Consider the following 24,594-nt stretch of genomic DNA (forward strand, 5'->3'; position numbering starts at 1 on the left):
GCTCTGCGGCCCTTCACGGGGGCATCTCCGGGTCCCTGCGGACGCGCGGGCCGGGCCCCGGGCGCCGGGCGCCGCGGCCCTCCTTCTTCAAACTTTTCAGGCCGAGCAGGCCCCCAAGGAGGGCCAGGCGGCGGGGGCCGAGCCTCCCTCCACAGCGTGCACGCCGGAACAAGGCGGGCGGGCGGGCGGCCGCGTGGGGGGTCCCGGGCGGGTGGGTTTTCGGGAGTCCGGGCTTCCGTAAGAGACGAGGGGAAGTCAGGTGGCTGCGCCGGCCAGGAGCCGCGGGAGGGGCGGCGGCGCGCGCGTGCGGGGCGGGCGCGGATTGGCGGGGGCCGGGGGGCGGGCCGTCAGTCACCGCGCGGCCCCGCCCCCGCCGCCCGCTCCCGCGGCCGCCGCCGCTACCGGAGGCGCAGGAGCCTCGCGATAGTGTTTGCCCAGGCGGCGCGTGACGCCGCCGCCGCCGCCGCCGCCTCCTGCTCCTCCTCCTGTAACTGATGCAGAGGTTACCCCGCCGCCGCCGCCGCCGCCGCCGCCTCCGCCGCCAGCCCCCCGCCCCCAGCGCCGCCGCCGCCGCCGCCGCCTCGGAGCCAGGGCGCACTGCGGAGGGGCCGGCCGCCGGGTCGTGCGTGGCCGCCGGGGCCGCGCCAGGCGCTCCCCTCGGCCTCGGAGCGCCCCGCGGCCGGCGCCCGCCCTGCCCGCCGCCCGCGCTCCCTCCCCGCCGCGGCCCCGGCCATGACTGAGGCGGATGCCGGCGCCGCCGCCGCCGCCGGGGGGGTGCCCGCTTCCCAGAAAGTAGCTTGATGAGTGTCCAAAGTAGCAGTGGAAGTTTGGAGGGGCCGCCATCTTGGTCCCGGCTCTCCACGTCTCCAAGCCCGGGCCCGGCGGCGGCGGCGGCGGCCAGGTCCCTGCTGAATCACACGCCGCCATCCGGGAGGCCCAAGGAAGGTGAGTGGCGCCGCGCCGCGCCCGGGCCTGCGCCCGGGGACCCCCGCCGGGGGGGGCCCGGCTGCCCGAGCCCCCTCCGGAGCCGCCGCGCGGCGCCCCGACGGGAGGCGCCGCGGGGTGCGGGGGGCTGGGGGCGCGGAGGTGGCGGACGAGCGAGCCCTTCTGGCCCCCGGCCGCAACTTCTGGCTGCCCGCTCTCGGCTGTGCCGCCGCCACACAGCTAGTGAGCCGCCCCACAACTTTTAGCCAAAATGACAACTCGCTCTGTGTAATTCAAAAGTGTGGCCCTAAAACGAAAGCTATTTTTAGAAGAGGAAAATACCCGTCCAAAATCACGTTTTGGCCCTAACTTTATTAGTATTCCAACAAGGCGCTCGAAGGTTGACTCACTCCTCCGAGCCGGATGCCTTTCTCCAGCCCAGGCTGCAGCCCGATTTCTTGGGGAGGAGTGGGGGAATCCACAGAAGGTAAATAGATATCCCGGAACGAACCTTAGGAGGAGATTAAAATCCTTGTTTAGGAGGACATGAAGAGTGCGGCTTATTTTGAAAAAGATAGGTTAAATATTTAATTTTCAGAGCTGCGAAAATGTGTAATCACTGGTTTGTCCTTTTAATCTCTCTACCAGTAGTTGACAGATAATATCATTCCTTGTCAGGGTGGTATCTATGAGCATGTGTGGAAGTGACAATAGCAGGCTCAAAAGATTGGCATGAATATTCTCTAGCAAATTCATGAAAAGGTTTGATTTATGGCATCCATTAAACATGCTGAATAAATTGACAGACATTTTCTGCTTTCATCTCACCTCCAAAACTGCATGCTAATTATTTTTTTTTTAAATGGTTTGAATATTTCCTGGCTCGGATTTTAGTAAATCGATTCATTTTAAAAAAATTCTTGTGTTCCTCCTTAATGCTATTTAAGTAGCATGATATTCCTTAACATGTTATTTCTGATTTGTTATATAGTTTTAGCTGAATATGATAACAAGTTCCAAAAAAGACCAATATAGAAAATACTTTGGGGTGGTTTTTTTTTGGTCTTTTTCACTTTTTCAGGGAATGTTGGCCCATTCGATTATTACTTTGAAATCAGTGAATAGCAAAATAAACTAGTTTAATTTTCAGACTGCCAAAATCTAGGCCCTCAAATTTGAGAGATTATATAGTAACTACTTTTGTTATAAGGAAAGACATTTGTACTCTTCAAAAAAAAGTATGCCCTCAAGGAGAGAAGAGAATGAAAGGAAGAATTGAGCAGTTGTTTAAAACGCAACTTTATCACTTCACTGGGTTTTTCTTTGGTTGTTTTTGTTTATTTTTAATTTAGTTAGCCTTGATTCTAAGTTGTCGAATTTTGTGTCAGTTTAATAGATAATAATTCTTGAAACACCAGGATGTGATTTTGTTGAAAGCTTACAATTCTTCTCAAGTAACTGTAAGGACTCTGTGGGATATTTCTATCTGACAATAAATAAGGTACAAACAGTGTTTAGCCCTCTGGGGGTTTGTTTTCATCTCAGTGCTTTGGGCTTTGGATTCAGAGTTTACTTTAATGCTAAGGGAAATTGCATATCTAAAGCCCCTAGTATCTACATCATAATATTTTGCATTGTGTATAAATCTACAGTTTACATTTTAACAAGTGCTTAGCACATTTTCCCAATTATGCTTGTCAGTATGTTATATAAATATGAGATGGTTTGAAAGATATGTGAGGAACTCCAATTATTCTCTTGTTTTCTTTCTCTTCTACAGTGCTTGTAAACACCTAATGTTAATGGGAACTTGCCTATATAAGTCAAGGTGTTCTCTGAAAAATTATTTTAATTTGTTACTATATAATTACAGGAAATTTTAAGTTTCTAGGATAAAATAAGGATTATAGCCTTTTTTCAGATTTGATTCACTCCAATGAAAAAGATTTAATTTTTTACATGATTCTTTTAAGACAATATATCTTAATAATCTATGAATTGATTTATTTGACCTTTTTGAAGATTAAAAAAGGTTTTGACCTAATCCTTTTAATGATTTGAATGCCATCATTGAAGTTCAGCTCCTCCTCGATTAAAAAAAAAATTAAAGCCAGTCCACAAGTTTTCTAATGTGGGTCTGGGAAAGTCTAGACCTGTTGATTTATTCTTATGACCCAGGGTAGTTTCATTTTGTCTTTTTAATCTCCTTTGTCCCACAGGTGTTAAATATTTGCCTATTTGAATTCCTGGAGTGGGGTTTTTTTTTAAATTTGTCAAATATGTGCTTGAAAGGTACTAGGTGCTGGAATTACTCTTTAGGAGCTATAAAGGAATGGATAGCTGGTTTTCCTGTTTGATCATTTAAATCAGTGACATCTCTGTTTTTCTTAATGAGCTTTTTATATATTTTTTTATTTTTTATTTATTTATTTTTTAGATTTTTCAAGGCAATGGGGTTAAGTGGCTTGCCCAAGGCCACACAGCTAGGTAATTACTAAGTGTCTGAGACTGGATTTGAACCCAGGAACTCATGACTCCAAGGCCAGTGCTCTATCCACTGCACCACCTAGCTGCCCCTTAATGATCTTTTTCTTTTTTTTTTAAGGTTTTTGCAAGGCAAATAGAGTTAAATGGCTTGCCCAAGGCCACACAGCTAGGTAATTATTAAGTGTCTGAGACCGGATTTGAACCCAGGTACTCACAGGGCTGGTGCTTTATCCATTGTGCCACCTAGCCGCCCCACTTAATGATCTTTTAAACTATAGATTTTGGAGAGTTGGTCCTTAGAGCTAGCTTCACATAGACTAATGGTTTGTTTGTGGATAAGGGATTGAGTTGGTATTACTGTAAAAAGATTATTAAGTTAGAACTCTTTCCTTGAATTTTCTATCTTCAAATCTGCCTTATCTGTTATAAATTATGAGTAGCTTTGCTTTTATTGACCATTTAATATAAACATCACAGTCTTCTAGATTTTATTCACAAATTGTTCTTCCTGTTTCTATACTTGATTATAGCAATTGTAGTATTTTATTCCTTACAAATGAATATATAAAAATAGGAAAAACAGAAAACAAAGGTTTACTGCATGCTTCTTACTAACTTTATGTGATGCAAGAGACCTAGAAGTGGATTTCTTGGTATGTCATTCACATTTCAACATGGAATCTTAGACTATATTTGCAGAAGAATACATTCAGGTCATGAAAAGAAAATTGTAGTGAATTCTATCTTAGATCACATCTCCAGTATTATATTCATTTATGGGTGCGGCATTTTAAAAGAGATTGAAGAATTGGAAGATAACCAGATGAGGGTGATAAAGGTGTTCTGGAAAGAGTTTCATGTGAAGAACTTGAGATCTGTAGACTGGAGAAGTGATAACTAAATGGAGATGTGATATTAGTCTGTATAGCCTCTTAGAGACAAATAGAACCACTGGATAAAAGTAACAGGGACTACTAGATTTTAGCTGAATATCGGTACCTTTCCAACAGCTTAGAGAGCTATTCAACAGTGAAGTGAAATGCTCCTAGTACCCTGTCTCAGGAAGTTTGTAGAGAGAGAGAGACTGGATTACTTTCCATCATAGGAAAAATTCTTGCATTGTTTAAGATCAAGTTGTTCTAGATGATCTTTTAAATTACCTTTTAATCCTAAAATTCTCATTCCTTTAACTTTTCTGTATCTAGACTGTATTTAAACATCTTACAGACATCCTCTGGAATATTCTCTTGTCAGCAGTAAGAAATTATATAGTTGGTTTTGTTACTATTTTGCATTTAAATTGTGCTTTTTCTTCATAGATTTTTTTCTACACTTATTGGAGTCAAAACCATCAGTCTTTCTGCAATCTTGCTAAATTCCCTGTGAAATATATAAGCTTTGAAGACATTTTAGGGAATCCTACTGCTTCTGGTATCATTTAGAAGAGCTATATAGTAGGTTTGAATGTAGAATTTTATAGTACTGTAGGGTACTGATTTTCAATTTTGAAAGAAAAATTGTCAACAAAATAGTCTATGTAGACTTTTATTTGTATTATTTGTTGTAAAATCAGGAGTAAAATACTTTGAAGTACTTCCAATTTTTTTTTAAACTGAGGATTCCTTAGAGAGGATGTGTGAAGGAAAATTGTTTAATTAACTAGATCTCTGGAGTGTTTTTCAAAATGTACATGTTAAGTAGCACCAAAAGACAAAACCAAATGAAGAATTTTAGCATTCCTTATTATCATCTGCTCATATGATATTTGCCCTTTAATTATAAAAATTAATATTTGTGAGGTATTCTTTGTACATGATTCTGTGATTTGGATGTTTAGATGTTAAAGGAAACAGACTTCAAAGAGCTAAATTAACTTCCCTGACTGGTCAGTACAGCAAGTACTGTTATTGATGGAACCATCCTTTCATTCACGTAGCAGGTACTAAGTAGCTACTTTTTACAAAGATTTCATATTTTGCTGCATGTAGACCAAATAGTTGATTTTTGATTGAAGGGTCATCTTTAAAATATCACTCATTTTCATAAGATTTTTTTTTTACACAATTTTCAAGGAAGATAGCAAAATTTAAGAAAAACTACGAACCAGAAGATCAGTGTTCTAGTCCTTTATTACTAACTCTTAAGACTTTGAAGCTTCATATAATCATGCCTTATTAATTCTGGAAGAGACTATAGAGGTCATCAGTTTCAACTTCCTCATTTAGATTGGGAAACTGAGGCTTATAGAAATTACATGATTTAATCAGTGTCCCAGCTAGTTTGGTTTTGACTTTCCTACTTTGCCACGGTGCCACTCAAATTCTATAATGAAAATGTTAGATTTTATTCCCTGAGGTATCTTGTAGTTCTAGCATTTCTTTTAACTTTTTTGTAAGTGGCAAATCACAATTTTCTGCTTAAAGGTATAGAAGCATTCCTCAGGTTTGTGACTTATTTAAGATCATAAAAATGAGGGGCAGCTAGGTGGTGCAGTGGATAAAGCACCCGCCCTGGAGTCAGGAGTACCCGAGTTCAAATTCTTCCTCAGACACTTAATAATTACCTAGCTGTGTGGCCTTGGGCAAGCTACTTAACCCCATTTGCCTTGCCAAAATCCTTAAAAAAAAATCATAAAAATGAATTCCAATAAGAATTTGATTCCAGTAAGAGGACATTTTAAGTTAATTTGAGTACAGTTAATGTATCTTTTTTTTAGAATTGTATATGAGATGTTTGTCATCTTCAAGAACTATAGCTATTGGAAATTTTTTTATATTGAGCCAAAATTTACCTTCCTGAAACTTTCTCCACTCATTGATTTTTGTTTTTGGTAGTTAGATACTTAATTAGATATTTGCCTGATTGCCTTATCAAAACGTTTTAGATTTCTCAGCTATTTTAGATAAGCATACATCTCTTAGTAGCATACCTTAAAAAATTCTGTTTTACTCATTCCCTATATTTTAGAAAACTTTTTTTTATCCTGAGCGGTATTTTTTGCATGGGTTCTTTGTGAAGTTTTCATTTCAGCTATCCTTGAAGACAAGGATTTTTTTTTTAACATTTTTGTGTCATAAATACTTTTTGGCCATCTACTGAAACCAGGGGACCCTCTCTGAGAATTTTTTTAAAGGCATAAAACATAAATAATTTTAAAGGAAACTAAATACATTGAAATAAAGGTTTGTTTCCCCCCCATTCAACTTTCTGAAATCTATGTGTAGAAAAGGTTAAGAATCCCTGCTTTATTAAATCACTTCTTGCCTAACAATTATAGAAACATTGTAACTGGACTTTAGCTAATGGAAGACAAACTCCTTGAGAGTCAAGATGTTTCTCCTCTAGTGTCTCCAGGTCTTCTACATCTGCTGCCACAGGTCCAGTCTACATGCAAGTTTGTCCTGTTTCTGATATATCCTTTCTGTTACATCTTCAGACGCTACTGTACATCTCAGCAAAACAATCTCATTGGATTTTAAAATATTAAAAATTTTGTTTGATATCCTGGAATTGACATAGACTTTAATATATCTCTACACTTTGATGCAGTTTAGAGGTCATTCCCTTATCTTATGTTTTATTTAATTTTTAACTTTCTCACTTTAGAAATAAATTAGGGAGGAGTGGTAAAGATGTGTGGACTCATGGCTTTAATATCATATCAAAAAAAATCTGCTTTTTCATAGAAATGAGGTATTGCCAATAGTTGATAGCATGTTGGACTTGAAAAGAGTCTTGAGTCCATATTTTTTTCCAGAGGCTATTACTTAGCTTTGACCCCCTGGACAAGTTACTTAACTTTTCTAAATCTTTATATCCTAATCTATAAAATGGGGAAAAGATAGTACTTAATTCAAAAGCTTATTAAAAACCCCAAATTAGATAATATAGGTAAAAATGCTTTGCAGATCTTAGTTCCTATATAAATATTAACTATCACTATCATCTGTGTGTTATATAGTCATAATTGTTATATGTAACCATGACCTCTGAAAGATGCTATTATTATGTTCACCGTGCTCTATTTAGCAAGGCAGGAAAACATATCAACCCCTTTTTTTTATAATCATGATAAAGTTTGAAAACATAAGAGATTTCTAGTAGCCACCAATTAAAAAAGTTATATTGGCCCAAGCACAAGGGGAAAAGGACTTCATTTAATATGTAATGATTCTGTACCTATGTGCCAGAGATGGAAACACAAAAGGAATCAGCTCTGCCTTTTGTTACCTGTGTGACCTTGGGCAAGTCACTTAATCTTTCTGGAATCTGGTTTATCATTTTTTAAAATTAAGAGATCACACTACATGTGATCTGAAGACCTTTTCAGCTTTAAATTTGTTGTACTAATTATTCCAGTTGAAATTTTTCTATACAAAGAAATGGAGTTTTGTAAACTTAGCTATAAGGAGGAATTTATGAGATACATTTCTGATTTTGCATAAGGAAAAAAACTTGTAAACAATTAGAACTGCCCTGAAATGGAGTAGGCTATTCCGGTAGTAAGTTCTTCAACATGGAGGGTTTTCAAGCAGATGTTGGATGATTACTAATTAGGAATATTGGAGAAGGGATTCCTGTTTAGGTATATGCTGGACCAGATGACCTCTGATGGTCCCTGTCAGCTTTGAGGACCTAAAATTTTACTCTTCCAGCCTTAACACTTCATATACTTACTTTAGATACATTGGACACATCCCTGCCAATCTTCTTTACCAGCCTCATCTCAGAGAAATTCTTGCCAAATCACCCTGTGCCTGGAGTTATGCCTTCATAAGCAACATTTTGAATTATGGAAATTCTAAACCTCTGTTTGAGTGCTTTCCTGGCTAGTCTCAATTTTAAATTCCTTATTGATAATATTTGTTTTATGTTGACTCTTATTGGAACTTTGCAAGAACCAAAGGTTTCAAAATTGCTGAAAGTAGAATTGATCCCAGAGGAAGAACTAGGATGAACCAATGTGTCTAAATTACAGCAGAATCTAGGGGATTACAAGGAAAATTTTCCTAATGGAGTAATCCAAAATTGAAATGGATTGCTTTAGGAGTTTTTTTTCTGCCCAGGATCATCAGATTGGATAATGCTTGTTAGGGATAATGGGGGGTGTTGTGTGTGTGTGTGGAGTTTGATAATTTAAGCATAGTTGGAATTACACTTCTGGACTTTGAGTCATCTTCTAGCTCTAAGATTCTATAATTCTGTTTTCTTCTAATTGCTATTCCAATTAATGACACTTTTTGTTTTGATACCAGGTCTATCCCTGGATTTATGTTTTGTCCCTAAATGAAATAGTTTGAAGTAGGTTATTCATCTGAATGTTAAATTTTGTGAACACTAGTTTTTAAGTGCATATGGTATAATCAGGATGAATCAGAATTTTTTACATCAGGAGAACAATTAGAAGGCAATAGAAATTTGTTAGGCAAATAGGTATTTGTTAGGTAAAATTATATTCTAGGCTAGATAGTATTCTTTTCACATGCTTAGCAAAATCAATTCATTATAATTAAAAGCCAGCACCTAGCAGTTTGAAACTTAAGACTATATTACTACATTACCTTTGATAAAACCTTCTATCTTGGTATCCTCATTTTACAGATGAATAAATTAAGGCCCCAAAATTGTATATTGCCTGCATTTATAGTTTTTATAAATTGAGGATAGTATTTGAGTTCATACATAAGTCTCCATGCTAAATTTATTGCACCTTCTATTTTACTATACTGCCTCTCAATATATAGAACTGTAGTAATAAGGAAAATACAGGCTGGGGGGGGGTGTCAGATTCAATAAATTACATTTCTAAATGTCAGTTTTCTTAACCTGATGTCTGAACTTTTCTTATGTCTGCATTTTGATAACTATTTCAATATAATTGGTTTCCTTTATAAGCTTATACATTTTAAAAACATTCTCGGAAGAGGGATTCACCAGACTTCCCAAGGGGACATCACACACACACACAACACACACACACACACACACACACACACACAGAAATGTTAAGAAACTCTGATATAGGTGTTAAAGATTAAGTTTTTAAAAAATTTATTCTTTATTTTTCTAACACCTTCATTTCCAAATGTATCCTTTACTCTCCCCTCCTCTGTCAATATCAAGCAATATCTTGAATAAAAGATAAAATATGGGTAGGAAGGCATTTCTGCAAACTAGCCAGAACATCAAATGAATGCTAAATTAACAATTGTAGTGTTCCATCTACATGAAAACACCTCCTCAAGGGAGTGTAAACCTTGGAAGTGGGAGTAAGGGGCATTTTCCAAACTTTTCTTAGTCACTATTATGTAGTATTCAGTTTTGTTTAATTATTTACATTTACTTTGTTGTAGACCCTCATAGTTTACCTGATTCTGCTAACTTCACTCTGCTTCTGTTCATATAATTCTTTATATTAGTCATTATTTTCACTTTGGTAATATTTTATTACATTGATGTACCACTATTTGTTTTAGGTATTCATCTTTATTGTGTACCTTCCTTGTCCAGTTTCTTTGCTACCATATAAAAGTTCTGCTATAACTAATTTGGAGTTTCTTTATCTTTGACCTGCTTGGAGTACTTGCCAAGTTACAAGATTTCAGGGCATATGAAACTTATTGTTACTTCATGTAATTACATATACTTTCCCCAGTGACTACACTAATGTCACTGTTAGCTCACTAACAATTTTGTGTTTCTGTAGCCATCTTTCTCTTTGTGATTTTTTTAATATCTTGAGATAGTTGATTAAAATCAGCTGTAAACAATTAGATTTTAAATTAGATAATAAATTGAAATTCAACACATACTAAGAACCAGAAGTGAAGTATATTTCAATTTGTTTCTCTTTGTTTTTCCTACCAACATTACTATAAGAGGATATGTAAATATCCCTTGAATGACTGAAAATGAGATTATGACAATGCTGTTTTATAGTCAAATTTATTTGCTTTTAAAGTATGCAAATTAAAAAATTGAGTTGAATAAGAGGACAAAAATTAAGTTTAATTGTGACTTTGGACAAATTGTGCTTTTTATCTTCACTTTGCCTACTTAAGTAGAGATAGGTTATCTTCTAAAATATTTGTGAGTACTAACTAGTAAATATATGATAACTTGACAACATAACCTATATATATGCATATATTATATTATTACTGCTATTCATTCAAATTCTTAGAGATCAATGATAGTTATAGTAAATTCCTGGTTGAATTTAGTAGTTCTGACTATAAATTTAGATTTTATTAGTATCTTAAATTTCATGACAGAAATGAGGACTAGCTAACAGAACATTATGGCACTGAAGTACTGCTTATTACTGATGTAATATAGAAGAAGGATCCTCTTGTTCATATGTGCACTAATTATAGATCATGTTAACTTTATTTTTGTTAAAGTCATTAGATTAGGTTTTTTTTTTCAGGTTTTTGCAAGGCAAATGGGGTTAAAGTGGCTTGCCCAAGGCCACACAGCTAGAATAATTATCAAGTGTCTGAGACCGGATTTGAACCCAGGTACTCCTGACTCCAGGGCTGGTGCTTTATCCACTGTGCCACCTAGCTGCCCCTTAGATTAGTTTGAAATTGCCATTTCTTTTTTTAGATTGTAGGAGCTATTCTATTGTTTCAATCATGTCCAACTCTGTAAGACCCCAATTGGGATTTTCTTGGCAAAAAATGGTTTTGCCATTTCCTTCTCCACCTGATTTTATAGTTGAGGAAACTGAGGCTAGCCATTAACTGATTTGCCCAGAATCATATAGTTAATAAGTGTCTGAAGGCAGATTTGACTCAAGAAGAAAGAAGTCCTTTTGACTTGAGACCCAGAATTCCATACACTGTGCCAGCTGCCCAGAAGGATTGTAGTGATAAAAAATAATGAGTTCAAAAGAAAGTTGTTTTGTCACAGACTGAACTTTCAATGTCCTAAAATTTTTATAATGTAAAAGTCCTGATGAGTTTGTTGATGATAAAACTGGACATGATTGCCAGGACTTCTGAGATTATTTTCCCATTTCCAAAAACTACAGATAAAACTTACAGTGACTTTAAATGTTTTAAAAATTTGGTAAATTAGCATTTTTGTTAATCCTTGAACTAGTATGACTTAAAGTACAGTGTAGAATATTTTAAAAGTCTACATTTTGTTTTTAATTTCCTTATGTAAAACAAGGAATCAATAAAAAGTCAAAATTATTGACATTTTGTTTTTTCATTACCTACATATTCCATCATATATGTCTTTTCCTCTTCCCTACAGATCAAAAAATAAAAAAGGGGGGAAAATTTAGCAGAACTAATTAATATCAAAAAAAGTCTAATACAGTAAAGCTTGACCCAAAAGAAAATGACATGAGAAGACTTTTGATCCACTCCCTTTCTATTTTCTAGATTGAGATTGAGCCTCAAAGTTATTTTGAAACTTCTTAATGAAGTAATTTCTGTTCTTTTAGGGGGTTTTTTTGCTTGTTTTTTTTTAGGTGTTTTTTTTTTGCAAGGCTATGGGGTTAAGTGACTTGCCCAAGGCCACACAGCTGGGTAATTATTAAGTGTATGAGGCTAGATTTGAACCCAGGTACTCCTGATTCCAGGGCCAGTGCTCTATCCACTCTGCCACCTAGCTGCCCCTTTTCTTTTTAGTTTTAAAAAATCTTTTAAAAGCTTTGTAGGAAGTTCGTTCTCTCTCTCTCTCTCTCTCTCTCTCTCTCTCTCTCTCTCTATATATATATATATATATATATATATATATCCTGTTGCAAAATAACATTGTTATCAATGGGTAATCCAGTTCTGCTTTGCAACCAATGACACAAGGAGACCAAATTGTTTAATTCAAAGAGTGCCTGAGTTAGAGGAATTGATTTCAGAACCTGTCACTGCTCCTTATTCCTGTTGTGACATTGACAGAGTCACTTAACCTTCCTGGTATTCAGTTTCCTTCTCTGTAAAATGAGAGGGTTGGATTAGATGACCTCTGCTGTCCCAGATCTAAAGATATAATTCTATTTATTGTTACTGATTCAATTCATTTGTACATGCCTTTATTAAATGCCTACTGGATAACTTGTTCCTAGGCAGTTGAGATATAATTAAAATTATAGTCCCTGCTTTGTAAGCTTAACAATAAGGTAATATAATCTGTAAAGCAATAAATATAATGTGAAAAAACTCATTAGAGAATTACAGTGTTATGTAAAAGTCTAAGGGAATTATATCCATAATGGAAGGATGGAGAAGTCCACTAGTTCATTATAGCTACAGTATGTGGAAGAGAGAAATAAAGGAAGCTTAAAAAGATTGGATTTTGCTAATTGGAAGACCTTGCATTTTAGGCAAAAAAAGAATTTGTTTTACTTTGTTGACAATTAGGAACCATTTGAAGAGTTTTGTCAGAGTGTGATTCAGACTTGTAAGTCTGAATATAAGGAAAATAATTTTGGTGGCTGCAACAAATCCGTTCAGGTCTTATTCTAACTGTGTCAACTTGATCAAGTTGACTTCTCATTGCCCCAGGAAACCCTCTAAAACTATAAGTTATAGAATAGTAGTTAAGCTTCATTGGTAGAAGTGCCCTTACTGATACCTAAATAACAGAATTCACAGGTCTGGAGGAAACAAAAACAAGACAAATGAGGACATTAATGCAGTGATCTTGATAATTTTATGGAAATTTAAGCATTTGAAAGTATACTTAAGCATTCAGAAGTATTTATTTAATTGGTGATATGGAAAGAATGTAGGATTCAGAAGATCGAAAACCAGGGACTCTTCCTGGTCTTCATTATTATACAAGTAGTAGCCTAACTTTTAGCTTGTTACTTCATATTTTGTTATCTGTCTAACATGGGAGTTTTACTACCTTGCTTAAATACTTAATGGAATTGTTGGAGCTTATGGGAAAAAAATGCTTCAAAACCTGACGAAGTCAGTATTGTTCAAGGACAAAACACTAGAAATGGAAATCAGAAAACTTATCAAATTTTCTCTCTGCTACTTACTATATGTCCTTGAGCAAATCACTTAACTTCTCCTGAGTCTCAAAAAAGTAGAAGAGACTGAATTTCTTCTTTGATCTCGATAGTCCTAAGCAGCACTACATGATTGTTCATTGGAGACTTACTCTTTGCTAAGGGAGTAGATAGGGAAAATTGGAGTAAATTAGTATAAGGATGTGTTAACTGATTTGCCCTAAGTTGGTTTTTTGAGAAAACTGTGCTATAAATCTCATGGATTTTGTTCTACTATAAAGTACATGAATTGACTATTAATTAAAGTCAGCATTATTTTTCTAGAATGTATCAGTCAGATGAGCCTGTGTTACTGTTTTTTTTATAGTCATACTTTTATGAGTAGGTTACTGTTTTAATAAAAAAATGCTACAATTAATAGATCTAATTTTACTTATTTATGGAATAATATTGCCAGCCAGAAGATATCTTAAAATCCCATCTAATTCCCTTGTTTAACCAGTGAAGAAACTGGCCAAAAGAGATAAAATGACTTCTAAGATTGGATACATTGTAACCATATGAAAGATTGTAATAAAATAAGTATTACTTTTGTGCAGCCAAAACACTATTTAAAATTTTGAGTTTTCCTGCAAAATACATGTATCTATCCAAATGATTGCACCTATCTTCAAAGGACAAAGGTTCTGGATCTGACTTCTCACCAGCTGAAGTTGTCTTGTTTCCTACAACCTCATACCCTTGGGATAAAGTTCTTCTGTCCTATCAGTCTCTTCCTTCTCTTCTCTTCTTTCCTCTCTTTCTAGGCAATCACAATTTCTGTCGCTTGTCCAACAAGTACAAAAGAGATCATGTAATAAGTCATATTTGAACCATGGCACCTGGGAGTCCTTGGTAGAGGGATAGAATAGAAGCAAAAGTGATTAGAGACCAAGACCATTTTGTGGTAAGCACTGTTGGGCATTGCAAGCTTCTGTAAATTGAGAGAAAAATTAACCAGGGAAGACAATATTCTTCTAGGCAAGATTGTAGCTATATATCAAATTATTTTAGAATTCTTTAAGTTTCCTGTAGAAATTCTCTGCTTGATTTGTATAACAACTGAAGATTTAAGTTTTAGACATTCTAGAACAACTCCTGGAATTTTTTTTCCTTTTCCTCTTGAAAATTAGAAATTTAAGTGTGAATCATGAACCATGTATTTGTAGGTATGTTTTGCCCTAAAGAATGCAACTCTTCCTTGTTCCTCAGGATTCAAGATGAGAATAGGAGTAGAATTTGTTTAGCTTCCAATTTTGAAGCCCTCTAGATAATAATTAAAATTATTAGATATTGAAGGCTCTCAGTTTTAAGATAGGCAGGAAACTACTAGTCTATCTCAGAAAGATCCCCTCTGTTTTGGCATGGTCCAAGGGTATGGATGCTGAATTATTAGAGATTATGAATTCATATTGATTGCAACCCAGTTTATCATTTCAACTGAGTGTGTGTGTGTGTGTGTGTGTGTGTGTGTGTGTGTGTGTAAATTAGCCTGTGTTCAATTCTGTAAAATAATGGATTATTTTTACTGTTTCTGATTACAGCTTTTCTTTCCTTCTGTTTAACTTGTTATATTTATGGGAAGGAAAGGGCATCCAAAGCTAGTGCTTAACTATCTACAAAAGAATTTAGAGGCAATATTGACATATTTTAAAAATCATTAATTTCTAATTCTCTTTAATTCTTCCAAGAGTTTTTAACAAAATGTCTGTTATTTCTCTGTCTGTAATTTTCTTGTAGAATGATTTTTCATATTTCCCTAATGCCTTTTTAGGAAGAGGGTGTGAGAAGAGACTTATTTGATAAGTTTTCTTTTTTGTGCTTTTGGTTTAGTTTGATGATTTTATGGTATATGATTATCTCCTATTTCTTTAACATTCAGTACCTGTTCACCAAGATCAACTGATTATTATTGATTTCTTGAATATTAGATAACTTTCAAAGGACTCTTTCTTACTTAAATTAGAGGAATTAAATAATCTTGTTATATTTATAAATAGTTGTTTAATTTCTAGGCAAGTATAGCTTAGTGATTTCTTGGATATTTATCTTAAGATTTAGGACCTTAGTAATCCTTATTCTGTATCCATGATAGAACTAAAAATTGAATTATTTAAATTATTGTCTTTGTTCTCACTCAGGATGCTATTTGCTGACCATTAAAGAGAATATTTGATTTCATTAATCGAATATCATGACTCTTGGGCCAAAAGTCAGTGTGAAGCTCTAATATCTTCTCTTCTGCTTCTAGGAGAGGACTTTACTTTCACCCTAGAACAGGAATTACCAGCCTTGTCATCTGTAATTCACTGATAAAAAAATATGGAATATCATGCTCCTTCATTCACTTTTACTTTTTTAAATAACATTTTAAGCTAAGACAATACTTGTAATCTTTGAAAAATCCAAAAACTGAATTCTAGGCCAATTTGAATAACCTTGTCCTTAAGTAGTAGGCAACTGGTAAAGGCATGCTGTGATAAAAGGGAATTTTGGAGAAGGCAAAAAAAATTAGATGGAAAATCCCTATGGATGTAGTGCTAACTTTAAACTATTGATTGAAAACCAAAGTTGGCTTTTTCATTTAAAATGAAATTCTCAGTTTAAAAATATCTTTATCAAAGTAGTATCTTTACATTCTGGTTATTTTGTATCAAAGCAGTATTTCACAATATTTTTCAGAATTATTTTGTGCTTTCTTCAGCTTATATGGCAACTTGAAGACAATTTACTTCTCAGTTGTCTCAAATTATATTGTCTGAAAAAAGCATGAAAGCAACAAATAGTGTGCACTAAGGAGTTTATTTGGTGTGATGCTTCGTTTACAGTAGATAATGCTTTGTGGTTTTTCTCAAAAGATGTGATCTGATAATCTTTCTATGGATTTCATATTTTTCTCCCCTTAACTGGGCTTGCTTGTTTAGTTCAGGCAACTACAACATATTTTAGTAATTTTTTTTGTTTGTTTTTTAGTTTTGGGGAGTTTAGGTGGCGCAGTCGATAGAGCACTGGCCCTGGAGTCAGGAGTATCTGAGTTCAAATCCGGCCTCAGACACTTAACAATCACCTGACTGTGTGGCCTTGGGTAAGCCACTTAACCCCATTACCTTGCAAAAACTAAAATATATATATATATTTTTTGGGGGGGGGGCTAGGTGGAGCAGTGGATAGAGCATGGACTCTGGAGTCAGGAGGACCTGATTTCAAATGAGGCTTTAGGCACTTAATAATTGCCTAGCTGTGTGACCTTGGGCAAGTCAATTAACCCCATTGCGTTAAATAAATAACATTTAAAAAAATACAATTTCTATCTACCAAATTATAGGCAGAAGATTTCATACTTAACATTAGAAATGTAGTATTAACTGTGTTTTCTTTGCATTTTTTTTTTGAGGATAATGCTTTCAAATTCATTTTAGTTGGAATTGTGATTTCACTTGTATGTTTGATTTTTTTTCCCCTTTAAAAAATTTAATGATGTTTTTTGTTTTAAACTATCTACTGCTATGAATATATTTTTCCCTTTCCCACCTTCCGATTTAACTCTCCATTGTATCAAGTAAAGGCAACTATCAGTGATATTGTGATATTGTCTGACAGAGTAGACAACATTTCTCACTTTGTGCCCTTACTAGTGAGAGGAAGAAGGATGAATTTCATTATTTGTTCTTAAGTACCATTATTAGTTTTACAGTTAATTAGCAATTTGTTTTCTAATTAGTGATCTTTTTTTTTACTTATATTGTGTTAGTTATTGTGTATTGTATTCTTCTGTTTGTGCTTTTTTTTCTATGTTGTATCAGATCATATGAATCATAGTTTCAGAATTTCTCATAGTTGGCATTTCTTACTACAAAATTAGTTCATTGCATTCATCTATCACAATTTATTCACCCATTTCCCATTTAATGGACATCTGTTCCCCTTCATTTCAGTGTTTTAATGGGAATTGGGAATTTTATTTTCCCCTTGAATTTGGTGCCCAAGTAGAATTAGAAGAATGTAGCCCATTGAGCTAATTTTTAAATGGTCAGAATGCAATTGAAGTTTTTCCTTATTCCCTATGAACAGAGGCATATTTCTTGGTTTTTCTTGATTTCTGTAACAGTTAATGGCATTAGGAAGTCTACATGAGATTTCCTCAGTTTCTTCATCTTTGTTAAATGGGGACAATAATAGCACCTCATTATGTGTGAGGTTCAAATAAGATAATTGTGAAGTGCTCTGTATAGTGCTTGGAATGTAGTACTTTATTGTTGTTAGTCTTTCATTCTCGAAGAAGACCATGATATCAGGGAGGTGATGCCATGATAAGCACATGAATTGGATTTGAGTGAGGTGATGCCCACTTTCCCCCTCCAGAGCTATCTGGGTCCAGTGGCCAGATATGGTCAGGATGACAGGAGGCTTGTCCACGGTCACACACAATTAGTAAATGGCAAGTTTCTGAGGCTGTATTTGAACTCCTGTCCTGTTTCCAAGGCCCCTCATTCTATCCACTGCACCATCAGAGGTAAAGGTATAAATAAACAAACAAAAAAAGTTTCATTTCCAGTGTGAAACTTGTCTGTTAGTGTTTGCTTTTTTCTAATTCTTTTTGGGTATGACTCAAAGGACACTTAATTTAAGAGACAGTGTGTTACCAGCATTATCGTTTTGGATGTTCTGCTTTGAAAGCTAAGTTTGCAAGGTCTTTTCACTCTTTGAATTCTGACTGTGAATAAATAAGTCAAATGAATTGATCATGAGTGATTTGTTTCATTTGATTGACCCAGAAATTTACATGAAGTACTGAACAGTCTGTTCACATATAGTCATTGTTATCAATCATGAGGACCCCATGATAAAGTAATTGACTATTGTCCCATGTGAATAAACAGGATCTTAGTTTCACACTTTAGTAGTGAAGACAGTGACTTTTTACTATCAGTATAAGTAATTTTCAAAATGAATAGAATTCTAAAAAGATTGCATGTAAATAGTTTGAATATCAAATCATTTTCAATATTCAAAGCTATTTAGTTAATTTTGTAATTGTAGCTGTTTTCCTGTGTATTTATTGTGGGTGTGAGAAGAGAGGGTTGTTGGTTGGAAGGAGTTATTTGTTACCTGATTATAAAGCCTGGAGCATAATTTTTTCCCTGGTACAGACTGAAAGATTAATAAGAGTAGTGGAAAGACATCGATAAGTAATGCACAAGCACTTTTTTTTTTAGGTTTTTGCAAGGCAAACGGGGTTAAGTGGCTTACCCAAGGCCACACAGGTAATTATTAAGTGTCTGAGGCCGGATTTGAACCCAGGTCCTCCTGACTCCAGGGCCGGTGTTTTATCCACTATGCCACCTAGCGCCCCCCCCCCCCCCCCCAAGCACTTTTAAGTTTTGGCAAGTAGGGTAAATTTTGTCTCTTCAGTTAGTATTTTGGTGATTTCAGAAAACTGCCTCCAAACAAGCAGCCTATTGTGGTGGAAATTATTTAGACTCAAACTTTATTTTTTCTTAATTTGAAGGGTTAGGGAAAGAAACATAAATAAAAAGACAAACCTGGATTTGGATTTAGAAAAATTTGGTGCTAATCTTCGCTATCCTGCTTTTGTGTGAGCTTTGGCAAATTACTTGATTTCTTTGGGTCTCAGTTTTCTTTTCTGTAAAATGAGGGTATTTAACTATGTGATTTCTTAAGGATTTTTTACAAATCTTAAGTACTTGCCATTGATACCTTGTTTCAAATGATTCTGGGATGTTTAGGGAGTTTCTGGTTTAAGATCTGAGACATTTTAAGTAGGTTCTCATAGATCACTGGAATTTCTTATTCCCCTTTTTGCCTGACAACATCTGCCTTCTCTGGGGAATGATGTATCTACTAATTGTTGCTTGTTTCTACTGGAAATTTACTTCTTTGCAACTTATATCCCTTCCCTCATTTTGTTCTCTACCCCCAAGTAGAACAGGTATAACCCCTCTTCTAGCCCTTCTAGTACTTTAAAATAGCTATCATGTTTCCCTTAGAATTTTCCCTTTTGGTGGAGCAACTACGTGGTGTAGTCGACCAGCCTGGAGTTAGGAGGACCCAAGTTCAAATTTGACCTCAGACACTTGATACTAGCCATGTGTCCTTGGGCAAGTCACTTGTCTTCCCAAAAAAACCTAAGAATTTTCTCTTTTCCAGGTTTAAAATCCTCAATTTTTTGTATCTTGACCTTTTGAAGTTCTGATTAATTAACCCTACACTGATGAAAACAGAATATTGGGGGTACTGTTACATATCTTATCATACTTCTCTTGAAATGTAACTTGAGATCGCCAGGTGCTTTTTTTTTTAGTTCTCATGTCATATGATGTTGACTAAGATTTGAAACTTTTCTGAAGTTATTCAGATAACAAAATTTGGTAAGATTTGAGTAAAAATGACTAGTTCAGGAAAAAGTTTTTTTCTTTTTCTAGGTATATTTTTTCACTGGTATTTTCTCACTTATGAAAATATTATCATTATTCTTATTAGGCAGATGACCCAGTGATATGGAAAGAATACTAAATTTGGGTTAGTTCTGTCACTAACTATTCTTGACCTGTTTTTTTTCCTATTGGTTGAATAAAAAAAATTGAATCAGATGATACCTGAGTTTCCTAACATTTTGTAATATGGAATATTTTATATCCAGAATACTCTTAACATATCAGACAACTTAGTTGTCTTTGCCCTCTCGTTTTTTTTAGGTTTTTTGCAAGGCAAATGGGGTTAAGTGGCTTGCCCAAGGCCACACAGCTAGGTAATTATTGTCTGAGGTCGGATTTGAACTCAGATACTCCTGACTCCAGGGCCCCATGCATATAAATAAGATAGGGTGAAAAAACTTATTAGGATTTGCAAGGCTACCCTGTAAAAAGAACTGTAAAAAAACTAACCCTAAATATTAGGCCCTCTCTTCCTTTTTTAACAATTCCTTTTTCCAGCTGATGACCTGTTATTTTGCTTACTATGATCCTGGAAAAATCATATCTTGGGTTATAACTATTATGACATCATTAGCTTAAATGTATATGGGAAGCATTTGATTAGAGGAGAGCCTTTAAAGACTTTTTTTTGCTTTTTTATCATTAAAAATACGTCTAAAATAATTTTTTAAATTTAAGGCAATTGGGGTTAAGAATGACTTGCCCAGGGGTGGCTAGGTGCTTCAGTGGATAGAGCACCGCTCCTGGAGTCAGGAGTACCTGGGTTCAAATCCAGCCTCAGACACTTAATAATTACCTAGCTGTGTGGCCTTAGGCAAGCCACTTAACTCCATTTGCCTCGCAAAAACCTAAAAAAAAAACCGAATGACTTGCCCACAGTTAGGCAGTTAAGTGTCTGAGGTCGGATTTGAACTTTGGGCTCTATCCACTGCACCACCTAGTTGCCCCTAAAAATAATTTTTTTATAAAGATCACAATATGTTGGAGTCTTATTCTATTTTTCTAATGATTTTCAGTCAATTAGATCATTGTAAAGATGTGATAGGCTGGTTTATATTATTTCCTGAAACTCTTTGTTCCAATTCATTATATTACCCTTTTTATCATAAAGAATTTTTAAGCAAGATGATAAAAGCATGTTAAATTTTGACTGGTCAAGAAGTCAGACTAATTCAATCTGAGCATCAGAATTCTTTTAAAGCTTAAAAATATACAAGTTTTTTCCTTAGAAGAATCTATCAGATTTATGAGAATGTGAGTGAAAGCTTAAAGGGTAGATTGGGGTAGAGGGAAATAATAGAATATTTTGGGTGGACAGTCTATCCAAGGGTCTTATTTTGGGATTCTGGTCAATTGAATTGTCCCCATAGATCACAGGATTACCAGAGAATATCATGGATTTCTTGCTGTCCTTCCTTGGCAGTTACTGGTGCTACTGGGTGAGTTCATCTTATATCCTTATATACTCCCTTCACTGGTAGTAATACATAAATGCACGTGTGTGTGTGTGTGTGTGTGTGTGTGAAAGTAAAGACACAAAGGCATATTCTGTCAGTCAATAAATAATTAAGCACTGTTCCTGTTTCTGTGCTAAGAGTTGGAGATAGAAAGAAATGCAGAAGGCAGGCCCCTGAGTTCATGCTGTTATGAAGGAAACAACAAGCACATAAATTTGTATAAAGTAAATAGGGAATAAATTGGATATAATCAATTGAGAGAAGGCACTAGAAATAAAAGGTATTTAGAAAGGCTTCCTGTAAAAGGTGAGGTTTTTAATAGCTGAGGCCTGAAGGCAGCCAGGGACACCAGGAAGTGGTGCTCATTTGCCTGCCAGGTACACCAGGGGTCGCTATGAACTTCTTGAGGGATTTAATGCTTTATTTTTGTACCTCCTGGAGTACAAACTACTTTTGCATAGTACTATTTATTGAATTGGATAGTGACTCTCAGACCTCCTCATTTAGGGTTACTTCTTTAAATTCTGTGGTTAATTAAAATCTGGTAAATTTGTACATCTGTTCATAGTTGACCCAGCATATTGAATCATTGTGTTGTGTTAATTCATGTGTTGTTGTCTCTCTTTCTCTAGGAAATTTATCTGGAAATGCAAGAATCTTTTTTTTTTCCTGGTGCCTTAGTGTTTTTGTATCTTCTCAGCTTTGATACTCTGATATGAAGATTAATTTTTCTCAGGATGACTACCTGAAATTGGGAGGGGAAGAATTTCCTGATCCCGAGTTTTTAGTTATTGTCTCTAAAAGGAGAGGTGGGTGTGGGTGTGGGTGGTGACTGAGGAAAAATTTGAGAGAGGCATGCCATTATATCTGTGTTGGTCGATTTCTTGTCCTGGGACTTTATTTGGGGGCTTATTTTAGATCATTTCCTTTTTGTGAATTCCTGACAGATATTCCACTATTCTCCTTACTTATCCTCCAGTGAAGTAAAATTATAATTAGCATGACTGGATTTAGATTATTGTTGAATCATCTGACATTTGTAGAGATAGGGATGGATACCATTATTACATTTAAATGGCATAAGATTGATTTCAGTATTTTCTACCCATCTCAGTTCTCTCAAGTTAGTATAATTTTACAGTTCAACAGACTCAGGAAGGACCTTGTCGTGGTTCTGTTGCTCATAGCATCATTTGCTATGCTAACGCTTCCTGTGCATGCTTCTATGAAAGCAGCCTGAGATTTAGGAGAAAGGCTAATGGAAAAGTCTTCTTAAACTGTGTTTAGCTATGTATCACATTTTATCTTCATATTCTTTGGTTGTAGTTTATATTATTAGAACTAAAGACATGATAGTAGTAGTAGGTAAACCAGCAGACAGAAAGACTACATTCTACTAGTCATAATAAAATCAGCAAATGATAGTTTTTAATATTACTGATAAATATATCTAAAATTGGTTTGGTTTTATATTGAATTGTGATCATATGTCATATGATAGAAGTACTTGATCTTACAAGTATGCTGATGAAAAAGAATTGTTCTAATTAACTGGCCAAAAGTTTATTTAGCAGTACATGAAAATATGATGGGTTCCTTATTCCTTGGGGATCTTTAAGCAGAAGCTTTGATGACTACTTTGTTACATATGCTGTAATGGAGTATTGTTCTTATATGTAGGTTAGACTATATGGCTGCTAAGTGTATGAGTCCTGAAATTGTGTGTTTCTCTGTGGTTGTGATATTACTTGGTCTTATTTTATGAAGTTGTACTCACATAATTGTCCAGAGCAGTGATACTTAAATTATTGTCTGAATATCTCTAGATCCTTTCAGGGGATCTATAAGTTCAAAACTTACATGCTATATTGTAAGTTGATAACATGAAGATAATTATGTACAAGGCAAATATGGTATAAATTGGAAATAACAGAGAGAGGGTACTAGAAATAAGAGGGATTAGGAAAGACTTTGTGGAAGGTGAAATTCTTAGCTGGGGCTAGGAAAAAACTAGGGATACCATTTTTTCATAATAGTACATAGACATTTTAATTTCTAATATGGTAAAGATTGATAGAGTCCACATAGACACTGGAGGAGGGGGTCCTTAGTTTTTAAGAGTGTAAAGAACTTTTGAGGCCAAAAAAATTTTAGAACTGTTGTTCCAAAGGAATATCCACTTACTTTAATAGAAAATGTTGGGTTTTTTTTTTAAAACATAAATGTATTTGATCTGTTGTGAGGAAAAAAACAAGGACTGGGAGTTGGATTAGGCTAGTGTTATGGGTTATAGGGTCAACAGTGGGAAATCAGATATTCCTGAGAAAGCTCATTTGATACATAAATTCAGAAGAGTGAATGAGGTTCACAGTATGAGTTCTATAAAGCTGAGGAAAAGAAATAAAAATGTGTATTTCAATAAGATTATGGTTATTAACTGAGTAGATCCTCTGGAAGACACTTCTAGAGTCTATACAGAGACTCAGAGCATTGTCCTGACATGAAATCGAGATGTGGGTTATATTGGCTATGCTACCAAGCAGCATTGCATCAAGGGGTACATCACTTGGTGGTTACTCTAGTTATTCATTTCTTTGTAAAATAAGGGGTTTGGATAAGATGATCTCTAAATATTCTTTATAGCTTGAAAACTTTGGTATACATTTTGATGAGTTGTGATGTGAGGATAATGAGGTTTACTTAATAGTGGTTTAATTTTGGAGAGTGTGATAATCCTTCAGATAAGTTTTGTGTTGTATCTCTTTAAAGAACTTTTCATTGGTTGAATATGTTATAGCAAGCAGTTATCTGAGTGGCACTTAGAACTTTACACCTATACAAATGGGTTCCTAATTATATTGCTATCTAACTATTTCATTTATATTATCTTCCTTCACCCTTATCTTTCAATATTTCCCCTAGAAGGATGCTCTGTTCCTAGAAAATTTCATATGCAAATGACTCCAGTTCTGAGCTTTTGCTACAGCATTTTTAGTTCTTCTGAAATGTCTCTCTCTCTTTTTGTATACTCTTCTTTTAAAGTTCCTTTTGATGCGACTACTCTCTGACTGAACCAGTCTTACTATTCATGTGGCGTATATGCTACATTATATTGTTGTTCATTTACTATTCATGTGGCACATATGCTATTTTATATTATTCATTTCTTCATGTATTTTCCCCTTCTCAGTTAGATTGTAAGAATCTTGAGAACAGGAACAGCATCCTGCTTATTTTTATATCTTCCCTATTGTCTAAC

At 35.8% G+C, this 24,594-nt stretch overlaps 1 protein-coding gene across 2 annotated transcripts in view; it reads left to right on the plus strand.

Moving 5' to 3' along the window:
- The first annotated feature begins 763 nt into the window (after nucleotides 1-763).
- TLK1 (tousled like kinase 1) overlaps nucleotides 764-24,594 on the plus strand; it is a 164,526-nt gene continuing 140,695 nt past the window's right edge. Inside the window, exons 1-2 of one of the 2 annotated variants that reach the window (XM_074215727.1) lie at nucleotides 764-945; nucleotides 21,249-21,317. In XM_074215727.1, coding sequence (XP_074071828.1) covers nucleotides 801-945; nucleotides 21,249-21,317 — 214 coding nt within the window. In that variant the 5' untranslated portion in view covers nucleotides 764-800. The remainder of the gene's footprint in view (nucleotides 946-21,248; nucleotides 21,318-24,594) is intronic. The other variant, XM_074215728.1, reaches the window with a different exon arrangement.

Source organism: Macrotis lagotis, chromosome 1, assembly GCF_037893015.1.
Source record: "Macrotis lagotis isolate mMagLag1 chromosome 1, bilby.v1.9.chrom.fasta, whole genome shotgun sequence".
NCBI lineage: Eukaryota > Metazoa > Chordata > Mammalia > Peramelemorphia > Peramelidae > Macrotis > Macrotis lagotis.